This window comes from Rhinoraja longicauda, chromosome 23 (genome assembly GCF_053455715.1).
Source record: "Rhinoraja longicauda isolate Sanriku21f chromosome 23, sRhiLon1.1, whole genome shotgun sequence".
Lineage (NCBI taxonomy): Eukaryota > Metazoa > Chordata > Chondrichthyes > Rajiformes > Arhynchobatidae > Rhinoraja > Rhinoraja longicauda.
In genome coordinates, this window is record NC_135975.1 from 9,101,627 (window position 1) to 9,114,982 (window position 13,356).

General features: G+C 46.9%; 1 protein-coding gene across 2 annotated transcripts in view; it reads right to left on the minus strand.

Annotated features, from left to right (window-relative positions):
- Positions 1–13,073, minus strand: part of tspan33a (tetraspanin 33a) — a 28,991-nt gene extending 15,918 nt beyond the window's left edge. The window contains exon 1 of one of the 2 annotated variants that reach the window (XM_078419576.1): positions 12,737–13,062. In XM_078419576.1, the coding sequence (XP_078275702.1) occupies positions 12,737–12,826 (90 nt within the window). In that variant the 5' untranslated portion in view covers positions 12,827–13,062. Of the gene's footprint in view, positions 1–12,736 lie in introns of both variants that reach the window. The other variant, XM_078419575.1, reaches the window with a different exon arrangement.
- Positions 13,074–13,356: the final 283 nt, after the last annotated feature.

The following is a 13,356-nucleotide window of genomic DNA, read 5'->3' on the forward strand; positions in this document are numbered from 1 at the left end:
CATCTTTGGCAACTCTGCCAAAGCCTCATTATCTGGAATTCCCTCCCTAAAACCCTCTACCAGATTGAATGTAATCGAAAACACTAAAAATACTCAGCATGTCAAGTGGTATCTGTGCAGAGAGAAACACTTAATGTCCAGAATTTTTGAAAATCTTGGATTTTTGGTATCTGCAATATTTTGCTTGTGAATTTCACTCTATTTCACAACCGTTCTCTCCTCATTAAAATCACCATTCTTCCCATACCTTCTCTGGGTCAAAAAGTAAACTTTATTTGATAAAAGTCCTGGCATGTTAAATTTAAAAAAAAACACTTGTTATGCACCTGGGTTTCATAGGATATTCAGATGGAAACTGAACTAGTGTACAATACAATACAATATATCTTTATTGTCATTGTACAGGGGTACAACGAGATTGGGAATGCGCCTCCCATACGATGCAATAATTTAATTAGCTAGTCAGTATTAATTTAAACAACCCAATGAAACAAATTGTAACAGTTTATAAACAGAATAAAGTGCAAGTAGATCTGTGCCGGTTCACTGTGCGATGTGACCATCCGGCTCTGCAGGACCGGTTCATAGCAGCTATGGCCCTGGGGATGAAGCTGTTCCTGAGTCTGGAGGTGTGGGCGTAGAAGGCCTTGTATCGTCTGCCCGATGGAAGGAGTTCGAAAAGACTGTTGCAGGGGTGTGAAGAGTCTTTGTGGATGCTGGTGGCTTTTCTGAGGCATCGTGTGTTGTAGATGCCCTCCAAGGCTGGTAGCTGTGTTCCGCAGATGCAGATGCTGGTTTAAACCAAAGATAGACACAAAATGCTGGAGTAACTCAGCGGGACAGGCAGCATCTCTGGAGAGATCAGAACTAGTGATTACCTCGATGGAAATCCACAATCGTCAAGCCTGGTTAGATCTGTTTTTCTGAGAGATTGGGGGATTCCAAGACTGTCTTGCCAGCCACCAGGTAAAAGATCTGTGCAATTCCATGCTGAGGGATATCTGTCCCCACCACTTGCTGACTGTTCATCACTTCAACATCATGAGAAACAATCTTGTCAACAACAAACCATCAGTTCCAGTCCCAATGGAGGAACTAATGCAAGATTGAGTCCAGACTCAAGGACCGAGTCAGTCATTAAACAGCCTCGTTCCAACTTGCTGCAGGACCTGTCAGGACCAGCATCAACTACAATACAACCGCTCACCTCCCCCAACTCTGGACAGCTGCCAGCGAGCCATATGTACCAGTCTGATGGATTATATTTTGGCTGACAGGGACCAATTGCGGTTGCAGTAACACAATCCTTACCATTTGGGGGCGAAAAAAAAGCCTGTAAATATTTTTGTTTCACTGAAACACAAAGGTTAAGTGTCACGTTGAAGTGTGATGCAGCAGTGTAGGTTAAGTTTGTGTTGCAACTGTCTAGCAAATGCTTGCTGGGGAGAGCAGGCAGCTTACCCAGATAACTGTCCTCCTTTAATTTGCAATAAATTCCATTGTAGTCAACATTACAGAAATGTTAAATTGTGAGAGACGTAGTGAAGAGACATCTCCCAGAGTTGGCCGCTCCCTCACTACAAGAGATGTCTTCCTAGATCTCCTTCCCAATAGTGGGAGAGTTGGCCACTTCCTCACTGCTTGGGGAGGGGGGGGGGGGGTCTCCCCAGCAATAACTCCCAGCATTGGGGGAACTGGCCGACCCCACGTGGCACAGGCAAACTATTAGAACTAACATTTTCCCACTTTGTAAACCCACTAAATTAGTTTCATTCAGCGTAGAGATGCAATGAGGAAACAGGCCAATTGAGGTTTGTCGGAATGAACTGCAGATGATGACACAGAGGATAGACACAAATTGCTGGAGTAACTCAGCGGGACGGATAGCATCTCTGGAGAGAAGGAATGGGTGACGTTTAGGGTCAAGACCCTTCTTCAGGCCAGTTGTCCCATTGAGTCTGCGCCAACGATACCTGTACTATCCTACACACGGGGGACAATTTACAATTTTTACCAAAGCCAATTAACGTACAAGCCTGTACGTCTTTGGAGTGTGGGAGGAAACCCGAGCACCTGGGGAATTCCCACGTGGTCACAGGGAGAACATACAGACTCCATATAGACAGCACCCATGGCCAGGATCGAGCATGGGTCTCTGGCGCTGCAAGGCAGCGGCTCTACTGCTGCTCCACTGTGCTGCCCATTACTCACGGAACTTAGTTTAGTTTAGAGATGCAGAATGGAGACAGGCCCTGCTGTCTACTAAGTCCACGCTGACCTTTGATCACCCATTTACATTAGTTCTATGTTATCTCACTTACACTATCGACAAAGGCCAAATACCTACAAACCCGCACATCTTTGGGATGTGGGAGGAAACCGGAGCATCCGGAGAGAAAGCCGACGTGGTCACAGAGAAAATGTGCAAACTCCACACAGACAGCACCCAAGGTCAGGATTGAACCCGGGTCTCCAGTGGTCTGTGGCAACAGCTCTACCAGCTGCGCCACTGTGCCGCGCTGTTCTTGCAGTGTGTGTTTCCCGGAAGTAGGAGGCAGTTCTGTCTATTGGGTTTGTTCATGGCTGATGATGCCAGGGACATCCCTGTAGAGGAGGCTTGTGATGTAACCGTTAATATACGGCCACCAGCTGTGATCTACAGGTCTGGCATATTTAAACATGCTGAAAGAAAATTCCTGGGATTCCTATCATTTCAGCTGAGCCCAAGCCTGTCCTGCCATTCAAAACTCTCTGATAAAGCAGTATGTAATCAAAACAAGGGAACTGGGTGAAAAAAAAGACAGACTGTGGAAGCTCCCAAGATCAAGACCAGCATTGACGCCTTGTTCTCAGGACCTCAGGCACCTGAACGTGCTTGACAGGGAAGAGTGGCTTTTGAAAGACTATTACTATAACTGCATGATAGCTTGTGCACAACATGATCCCACGGAATAATGTTGTACTGACCATCCCCCTGGGTTAAGTGCTCCCCGCCTAGGGACACTCCAAGCTACAAATGAGCTCCCATATTGTTATTTGACTCAAAATCCAATGTGCACAAATGCATTCATTCCAATGGAGGGCAGAACTAGTCATCCCTCTCTCTCTCTCCATTTCTAGCAATTGCCCTTTCTGAATAGTCTTGTATGATTTTGAACTCATTCACTACAATACCATGGAGGTAGAGTTTCCATATTGAGTGATTTTCGCATTGCTTTCCAACTTATGGACAAAAATTAACTCGTGGACACGTAAAAACGGAACCCATTCGTTACCTTGGGACAGGCTGGAATGACCAAAATCTGTTCCTAAAAGATTGCATTGATTGATTAAGATTAACCAACCCTTCTTTTCATGATATTGCCCTTTACACCTACCCAAATAGTCTGCATCTCACTTTAACACTCCAACATTCACCAGTGCAATCAGAGCTGTGGTCTGAGGATGGTTTACGAGTTCTGAAGTGGGACGTGGCAGATAACCCTCTAACACGGCGGCAAGAGCTCAGCGTTACTGACAACACTAAGCGTACAGTTTGACAGCTCCATCTTCTGTCCCATTAGAATTTAGAAGCCCGCTGGTCAGCAAACCCTTCCCGAAGGTCTGGGGGAGCGAGGTATCCGGAAACAAATACAGACTGGTTGAAATATTAAATAAGCTTGCAGAGGTAGCGTGGGAGGACCTGCTTATAAAGCATTTCCCCTGCATTCTCCAACCATCCTGTGGCCTATGCCGTGAGGCCTCCCTCCATTGATTCCCTCCTCGATTTTCAACCTTCATGCACTGGTAACCAAAAAAAAAAAGTATCATTCTTTAATAAACAGTGCAGTTGCCCCCAGAAACCATCACCCTCCCATTCCACACACAGCCAGCCCTGTGACATTGCTCGGCAGTCAGAGTCTCCACTGTTTCTTATTCCCAACACATCGCCAGCCCCTGCAACTAATGAAGCTGCTGCCAAACATACTGTGCATGTAATCACAGACCAGGCTCCCTCTCACAATGCACCCATCTACTGCAGAGTTTGAATCAAGAGAAAGCCCGAGTATCACAGCACACAGAAGCAAAAGTACCTCAGGTTTCTTACCAGTATCTTTGAATAAGTATCCTATTCTATTTTACCTATTCGTACTCAATGCTCTGTACAATCAATGCTCCATATCAATACACCAGACTGACTTACTTTCACCCCCAACAGCAGACTCTGTAATACACTAGAACAGTTTAAAGATACAGCACAGCAGCAGGTCCTTCGGCCCAGCAAGTCAACGGCAAATATCGATCACCACTTCCCACTAGATCTATGTTAAACCACTTTCGCACCTAGGACAATTTAGAGGCCAATTAATCTACAACCCGCACATCTTTGGGATGTGGGAAAAACCGGAGCACCCGGAGAAAACCCATGTGTTCATCGACACGAACAGCACCCGAAGTCAGGATCGAACCAGAGTCTGGAACGCTGCGAGGCATCAGCTCTACCAGCTGCGCCAGTGCTGCCTTAACAGGGGAGGGATCATTCTAGGCCCTACGATGAACATGGTCCCGCATGGTGGTAAATTTTCAGAGATATCATGGGAATGCGGATCGGGGGAGAAAAATCAGGACCATTTATTGGGACTTCAGTCTCCAAGATTGAAGATTCACAGCTCAGCAGATTCAAAGGGCAGTATAACACGGTTAGGTTCACCTCCCACCTTCACTGGAATACTCAAGGGATTAAAGTTGTGCGGTTAAAGGACTTCCTTGCTGGTCTCCACTGTGCCGAAATAAGGTAGCCATGTGAAACAAGTGGAGGAACGAGCGGTCCTTTGACACAGACACCTACATTAGCTAGGCTGGCAGCTCATCAGGATTGCTATAATAAAGGAATATGCTACTTCACAAATCCCCCCCAACACATTCCTTACATCAGTATCCTGCTTCTCCCAGAGGAAGTCCCCACTTCACCTTGTAGAGATTTAAGGTGAAGATGGCAAGGATAAATGTTTGCTGCCATTCCACATCTCCTGCAACAGGATTTAACCTAATCTAACTAACATAAACCAGAGCAACAATGCACATTGGGTTGGGGGAGGAGGGGGGGGGGGGGGGTAAGTCATGAAGACAAAATGCAGGAGTAACTCAGCGGGACAGGCAGCATCTCTGGAGAGAAGGAATGGGTGACGTTTCGTGTCGAGGCCCTTCTTCAGACTCCCACTTGTCTGTGCCTGTCCCATATACTCCAAACCTTTCCCATCAATGTAATGGCTAATAGTAATGGAACATACTGCAATGGAGATCATGGTCTCGCTTCCAGGAACAAACCTGTGGAGAGGCATCCATCATTCAAGGGGAAACAGCCCATATGCACCCCCCCCCCCCCCCCCACGAGGCCGGAGGCCATCAATCCCAACCCAGTGATGTTCAGAGGAACCACAGAAGGGTGCGAGCTTCCCTTTGCAGCCAAAAATAATGCAGCGCTACTCTGATTTAGGTTGTTATCTATTTCAGAGACTCCATTAGTTGGCTAATAGGTTAGTTTAGAGAGACAGCATGAAAAGGCCCTTTGGCTCATCAAGTTCATGCCGACCATTGATCACTGTTCACACGCTAGTTCTACATTACCTCACTTTCTCTTCCACTCCCTACACACCAGGGGGAATTTTCAGAGGCTGATTAACTTATAAACCCGCATAGGAAACCCACACGGTCACAGGGAGAATTGGCAACCTCCAAACAGATAGCACCCAAGATCAGGATCAAATCCGGGCCTCTGGCACAGTGAAGCAGCAGGCACATCAGTGCTAAAGCTGGTGCAGGCAATAATTGCCGTTATACAACAATGATTTTTAATGCACACTTAAATTAGCTGTATTGGACAATGTGAATGAAGCTGAAAATGAAAGTAATTCAACTGCATGAAATTGCTCATCCATTCAATCAGCTCATCATCAACATATAAACTCTCACTATCCTTGCCTTTGTCCCATACCCTTGTCTCGTAAAAGTTGATCTACTGCAACATTGCAATTACCAATTAACCACCTGTCTTAATCATTTTAGCAAAAGGCTTTCAAAATGGTCACTGTGGGGAAGAGAGCTGTCCTCCAGCACACCTGAACAGTCAGCCCTCGATCCCCTTCCACAGGAACTCTGCCCTCTGGAGAAATCGTTAAAGAGAAACTTAAACATCTCAACCAGGTCACCCTTCTATGTTTCACAGGAACCACGAGCCAAGTCTATGCAAGCTAACCCCTTAGCTTAACTCTCCATTCCTGATATCATTCCAGTGTGCACACTCCAAGCCCTATAATACATCCTCACTCAGCTGCCATGCCCCGAACTAAACACAATAGGCTCAAACCAGAGCTTTAAACAAGTGAAACGTGATTTCCACCCTTGTGCATCGTAGTCCCCTGAGGAAAGCATTGAACAGGTGTCCAGTTTCAAGTTCCTGCACAAGTGCCCATCAATAACTGCAAGTTTCTCCTTGGACCCAGTCATTGAGTGATATTCTCAGATTACAACTCCTGCTTCCTTCAACTCCTAGGTCATTTTGCTGTGTGCTTGTTTGATGAAGTGATTATTCAGGGAAAAATAAAGTGGAAAATAATGTTTTCTCTTCTCTGGTTACATTTGTTTCACCACTCCCCTCCTTCCCAAACGACAAAGCTCAAGCTTTGCATCTTTCTCGTTGCTTAGAGCCAGTGGGTTATGACATTTGACGTTGAGTCCAAGAGAAGAACAGACGGCATTGTTGTGAAACATTGGGAAATATTACAAGTCTGACGGTGAGGAGGTTGGTAGCTAGAATCAGGCATTTACTGTTTCTGACGGGGAGGGGAAAGAAGATACACTGGTTACATGAGCTGGAAATAAAATTGCATTTTGGTAACAAGTTTCATGACCTACGAGTTTCTCCAAATTGCCTTAAAGCTGATGCATAATTTTTAAATGCCTGAAAGTAGAAACCGCAGCACCAGATGGGCAAATACAATCAGGCCATTCAGCCCATCAGCTCTACTCCGCAATTCGATCATGGCTTTCAAACTCATTCTCCTGCCTTCTCTCCATAACCTTTCATCCTTACTAATCACTTCTAATCTCTGGCTAAAGAAATTCCCCCTCGTCTCCATTTCAAAGGTACGTCGTTTTATTCCGAGGCTGTACCCACTGCTTCTAGTCCCTCCCATTACTGGAAACATCCTTGCTACATCCACTCTATCTAGGCCTTTCATTAACCTTTTACCATAACCATCTCTTGTCTGAAAGCGCTGTGACCTTAGTGATGAGCTACTGCTCCTCCTTAAACTATGTTTCAGCCATGATCGGTGGAATGGAGCTCCTGAAACACTTAATTTAATCACCATAAGTTAAATCGGTGCGAGGAGCGAGGATGCCAAATAGATGCTGCTGGCAAGCGGCACAATGGCGCAGCAATAAAGCTGCTGCCTTACAGTGCCAGGGATCCGGGTTCAATCCTGTCTACAGGTGCTGTCTGTATGGAGTTTGTACGTTCTCCCTGTGACCGTGTAGGTTTTCTCCAGGTTCTCCTGTTTCCTCCCACACTCCAAAGACATGCAGGTTTGTAGGTTAATTGGCTTCTCACATTGTAAATTGTCCCTATTGTGCAGGATAGTGATAGTGCAAGTTGTCCTTGGTGTTCAGGATAGTGCTAGGTGATTGCTGGTCAGTGCAAACTTGGTGAGCCAGGGAGCCTGTTTCCATGCTTTAGAGATACAATGCGGTAACAGGCCCTTTGGCCAACGGGTCTGTGCCGCCCAGTGATCCCCGCACATTAACACCATCCTAAACCCACTAGGAACAATTTTTACATTTACCAGGCCAATTAACCTACAAGCCTGCACGTCTTTGGAGTGTGGGAGGAAACCCAAGATCTTGGAGAAAACCCACGCAGGTCACGGGGAGAACGTACATATTACGTACAGACAGCACCCGTAGCCAGGATCGAACCCGTGTCTCCGGAGCTGCATTCGCTGCAAGGCCGCAACTCTACCTGGGTCTTTGCTGTATCTCTAAAGTCTAAAGTAAAGCTCTTGCTCATAGCGTGTGTTTATTTTGTCAAGTCCTGGCATGGTGAGCATCTCAAAATCTTTGCACTGCAAAGCACAGAGGCCAAGTGACTTTATAGTCTGTGGATTCAGTTAATGGCTGCCGGTAGCTGGTGGGGCAAACTGAAGTGACCCAATGCCCCTGATGTAGTTAGGCTTGCAGTTAGATCACCCTTTGAAGAAATTAAAAATTCTCTCATTTCAAAGCCAACATCCCGAGCTATGACTCATGCGGCAACTCTCGTGGAGTTTCCAAATTCCAACCATTTAATACAATGGAATACAACACTGTGAACTTGCATAGAGCTCAGCACTGCCCACGCACACGGTCTATGCGGAACTGCAGCAAAATGCCCTCCCTTCACTGAGCCCAGAAGCCTGGCCAAGGACAAATAAGGTAGTTTTACGCCAAAACCTCTTGTTCTCAATGTGGCCGAGACTGATACAGAACTGAAACATTCAATGCTGGTTGTATTTCCTCAATCAGAAGCCATGAACTTGAACATATACTATGACCTGTGAAGAATTGTCACAAACAGGCTAAAACTTGGAATCAAAAAATGCTTCAGGACTGACAAAGGGCATTCTGTATATCAAGGCCATGCTGTTATTTGACTGTGCAGACTAGGCAGTCTCTCCTGCTCTCATTTTCTATCCTTTAACACGTCATCCAGTTTGATTCCACAGTCCTGTGCACTTCCTTAATTTCCTGCAGCATCTGCAGGCTCTGCTCCCTGTTGTTGTTTTGCAAGGTTAAAACTTCTAACCAAACATGCTTTAGACAATAGATAATAGACAATAGGTGCAGGAGGAGGCCATTCGGCCCTTCGAGCCAGCACCGCCATTCAATGTGATCATGGCTGATCATTCTCAATCAGTACCCTGTTCCTGCCTTCTCCCCATAACCCCCCGACTCCGCTACCCGCTTTATTGATCACACTCAGACACACACACACACACACACACACACACACACACACACACACACACACACACACACACACACACACACACACACACACACACACACACACACACACACACACACACACACACACACACACACACACACACACACACACACACACACACACACACACACACACACACCTACGTGACTGATTATATTTCAACAAGTTATCTCCTCTCACTCTGCTTCTTGCAAGGGCGCTGTCCCCATCTCTCAATCTCTCCATCTCCACTGCATGGGTTCCCAAGATAAGGCTTTCTATTCCCAGACGTCTGCGATGTCTTCTTTCTTTAGTAAACATGGTCCCCCCCACCCCACCCCTCTGCTGTTGTAGATTGCTCCCTCACCCATGCCTCCCTCAACAAATTATAAATTTAGCTAATCCTCTCAACCACAATGTTGCAATATAAACTAAACTTAATTAAGCATTCCTGGTTTTAATAACCTTATCCTTCACATATGGCTAATGTCACAATTTGTTTTGCCAACATAACACTTCTGAACACGAATACCTGCAGATATATCCCAGGCATTTCTCAACATCCATTGAAACTCCCCAAACATGCCAAGACCCATTGACTGTTGGTTCAAATGTACTTTGTTGCATTTATCCAAAACGTGATTTCAGTAGCTGCAATCACATATTGTTTCCAAAATATTGCTGTACATATGGATATTAATAGGCTTGCTACCAAGATTTAAGGCAACGTGATAAAGGGGTCCAGGGCAACTTAAATAGCGAATCCAAAGGGTTTTAGTCTCATCCTCCCTTTCAGGCAGTGGGTTGTAGACCCTGTCCACCCTTTGTGGTGCTCCTGGGCTGGGTGAGCTGTTAGCTGGTGACTCGAGGCGGTGGCAGAACCTCAGAGATGGAAGTAGTGGGTCGGTGCGACGTGGAATATGGGGATTGAAGCTCAGAGGGTCAGGTTCCACCAAGAGCTCACGATTGAAAGGTTTATAGAAGCTGCCCAAAGACCAGAAAATATCTGGTCATCTTCCAGAAATCCAGTTGCCAGGTGATAACTATACCAGACCCGATGCCTTGCGTGCAGAGGTTGTGGCAGTGAATGATGTTTCAATCTGCCTTCTACCTAATGTCATGCTGTGGGAAACTGAGCAATCCAGAACAACATAGCACACCCAGCAGTCTGAAGCCCCAGAGGGTGCAGGAGAGTGGTGCGGGTATAAATGGCTGGCTTCACTTTAAGTGTGGAAACTGACCGTGCCTCTGTGGATGCAGACAGCAAGTAGCGAGACACAGATGTTCAGAGCAAGGGCCTGATGCTGAATAGATTATGGTGCAATGGGAGGGCAAAGAATCTATTGCTGACCCTTGGAAGTGAAAATATCTCAGCGTGCATCTCGGAGACTCACTGTAAGAAAATAACTGCAGATGCAGGTACAAATCGAAGGTATTTGTTTCACAAAATGCTGGAGTAACTCAGCAGGTCAGGCAGCATCTCAGGAGAAAAGGAATGGGTGACTGGTGTCTTCAGTCTGAAGAAGGGTCTCGACCCGAAACATCACCCATTCCTTCTCTCCTGAGATGCTGCCTGACCTGCTGAGTTACTCCAGCATTTTGTGAAATAAATACCTTCGGAGACTCACTGTGTACATGGCAGTGGTCTAATATCATGGACTGATTGGAATCACCAACGATTCATCCGCAAAAGGGGAAAACGGGCAGGCAACAGTCTCTGCCGATGGGGGTCACATCACTTGTTAGAAATAGGACTGGTCCAATATCAGGGACAAGGCATCTTATAAAAGTGTAGAGCCCAGAGTCGGTGGGCAGCACTTTAGCCTTGCTTACAAGACTTCCAGAGAGACCAGGACACAGAATGGAGACAACTACGCCTGTAGTCGTTGGAAACTGGAGCAAAATAGAAACTGCTGGTAGCTCAGCGCGTCAGGCTACCGGGACCGTCGGTGCTGCGGTTTGTTTTTGCTCATGAGCTACTGACAGTGTAGTCCTGAGGGGGTGCCGCTCTGCCAGACGAGCCATCCCTCAGGCAGTACATTTAACCGAGGGCCTTCTACACTCCAAAAACGACTCGAAGATGCGAGTATTTTGAACAAACCAAGGACTTCTTCCCCCATCCCCTCAACCGACATCATTAAAACGCAGCATTGGCCATTATCACCTTGCTCGGTGCAAAATAGCTGTTGCGTTTCCCTCACTAATACAACGAATGTACTGTAAACAAGTCCTTGTAAAGTATTGATTTGCGAGTAGTCAAAAAACCAACCCGGATAATAGATTGTGGCCGGGGTCTCCACACTGGTTAGTAAAAGGTTACTGAGGAAGTTAGAGTAAAAAGCAAAATTCTGGAGGAACTCAGCCGGATCTGTGGATCGATAGATGGATAGACGATGTTTCGGGCCATAACCCTTCTTCACATTGTTGAAGTTAACTTATACAGTGGATAGTAACTTGACGCCCAGTAAACAAATATCCAGCCACTAGAAGGAAAGGGGGGCGAATGTAGAAGTAAAGGGGGAATCTTTCGTATTAGGTGATAAAGGATGCTCGTTCGCCCTTGTAGAATAGCCCAATAGAACACCCCATTGTCGACAGGTCGCAAAGTATTGGAGGAACTCAGCGGGCCAGGCAGCATCTGTGGAACATAGAAAATAGGTGCAGGAGTAGGCCATTCGGCCCTTCGAGCCTGCACCACCATTCAATATGATCATGGCTGATCATCCAACTCAGTATCCCGTACCTGCCTTCTCTCCATACCCCCTGAGCCCTTTAGCCAATGAACTGGCCTCAACTACCTTCTGTGGCAGAGAATTCCACAGATTCACCACTCTCTGTGTGAAAAAAAAACGTTCTCATCTCGGTCCTAAAAGACTTCCCCCTTATCCTTAAACTGTGACCCCTTGTTCTGGACTTCCCCAACATCGGGAACAATCTTCCTGCATCTAGCCTGTCCAACCCCTTAAGAATTTTGTAAGTTTCTATAAGATCCCCCCTCAATCTTCTAAATTCCAGCGAGTACAAGCCGAGTCTATCCAGTCTTTCTTCATATGAAAGTCCTGCCATCATATGGAGGGGATGGGCAGACGGCATTTCAGGTCCTGACATTTCCTCAGGTCCATTCCACCCACAGATGCTGTCTGAGCCACTGAATTCCTTGAGTATATATAATTCTGACTTGCTCAAGATGCCAGCATCTGTAGGCATCTCCCTGCGACTCCGTTATTCCAGGCGTGCTGGTGAGCGTTCAATGTAACGCAGAGCAAGGTGGGGATTGGGCGAGGGTTGAAGAGGCACACGCATCTTTGAAAACAACAACACTGAGGGGGAAAGGGAGGGGTGAGATTTTCTCCGAAATGCTGTGAAAATTCCACCCGGGTTTATAATTAACTTTCAAAGAAATGTCCACAATTTCGCAACGTCGGGAACCTCCAATGTGAAAACCCTCTGTCGTCAGGAAAGCCCCGGGTGGTTGAATGGGCAACAACGTTGAATGGTGAGAGGGGATTATCCTCAGTAAATGGCTCTTGCTCTGTACTGCACTCATTCAGCGAGACAGTGGACATGCCTGCGTGTGTACAGGTTGCTAAGCTGCAACCTCGCAGCCTATTCAAAAAAACCGAGCACGCAGACCCAGATAATGGTGCCCTCTAGGACAAGGCAGGGGGAGAGGAGCAACAACAACAGATCGGCGGCGCGATTACCACAAGATTACCAGAAGGAATGACTTACCCAGAACAACATGTTGAACAAAAATAGTAAATATTTAACCACGGGGTTGACGAAGGTGAAATCCTCCCCCAGCGTGCGACTGCGAGCCATGGTCGGCGAATATTCCCCAATGTAGCAAGTCCACACTCAATCAGCACAGGCTTCGCTGCGAAAATTGGATCAATCGGATTGAAGGCACGGACTCCGGTTACACTGGGGAGGACAGAAGGCTGAGGGTTGCATTCGCTGCAATTTCACGGCGAGGTAATTACCTGCCTCCTCCGCTCTCTCCTCCTCCTCTCCTCCTCCTCTCTCCTCCTCTCTCCTCCTCTCTCCCCCTCTCTCCTCCTCCCTCTCCTCTCTCCTCCTCCTCTCTCCTCCTCCTCTCTCCTCCTCCTCTCTCCTCCTCCTCTCTCCTCCTCCTCTCTCCCTCTCCTCTCTCTCCTTCTCCTCCTCCCTCTCCTCTCTCCTCCTTCCTCCCCCTCTCTTCTTCTCCTCTCTCCTCCTCCCTCTCCTCTCTCCTCCTCCTCTCTCCTCCTCCTCTCTCCTCCTCCTCTCTCCTCCTCTCTCTCCCTCTCCTCTCTCTCCTTCTCCTCCTCCCTCTCCTCTCTCCTCCTTCCTCTTCCTCTTCCTCCTCCTTC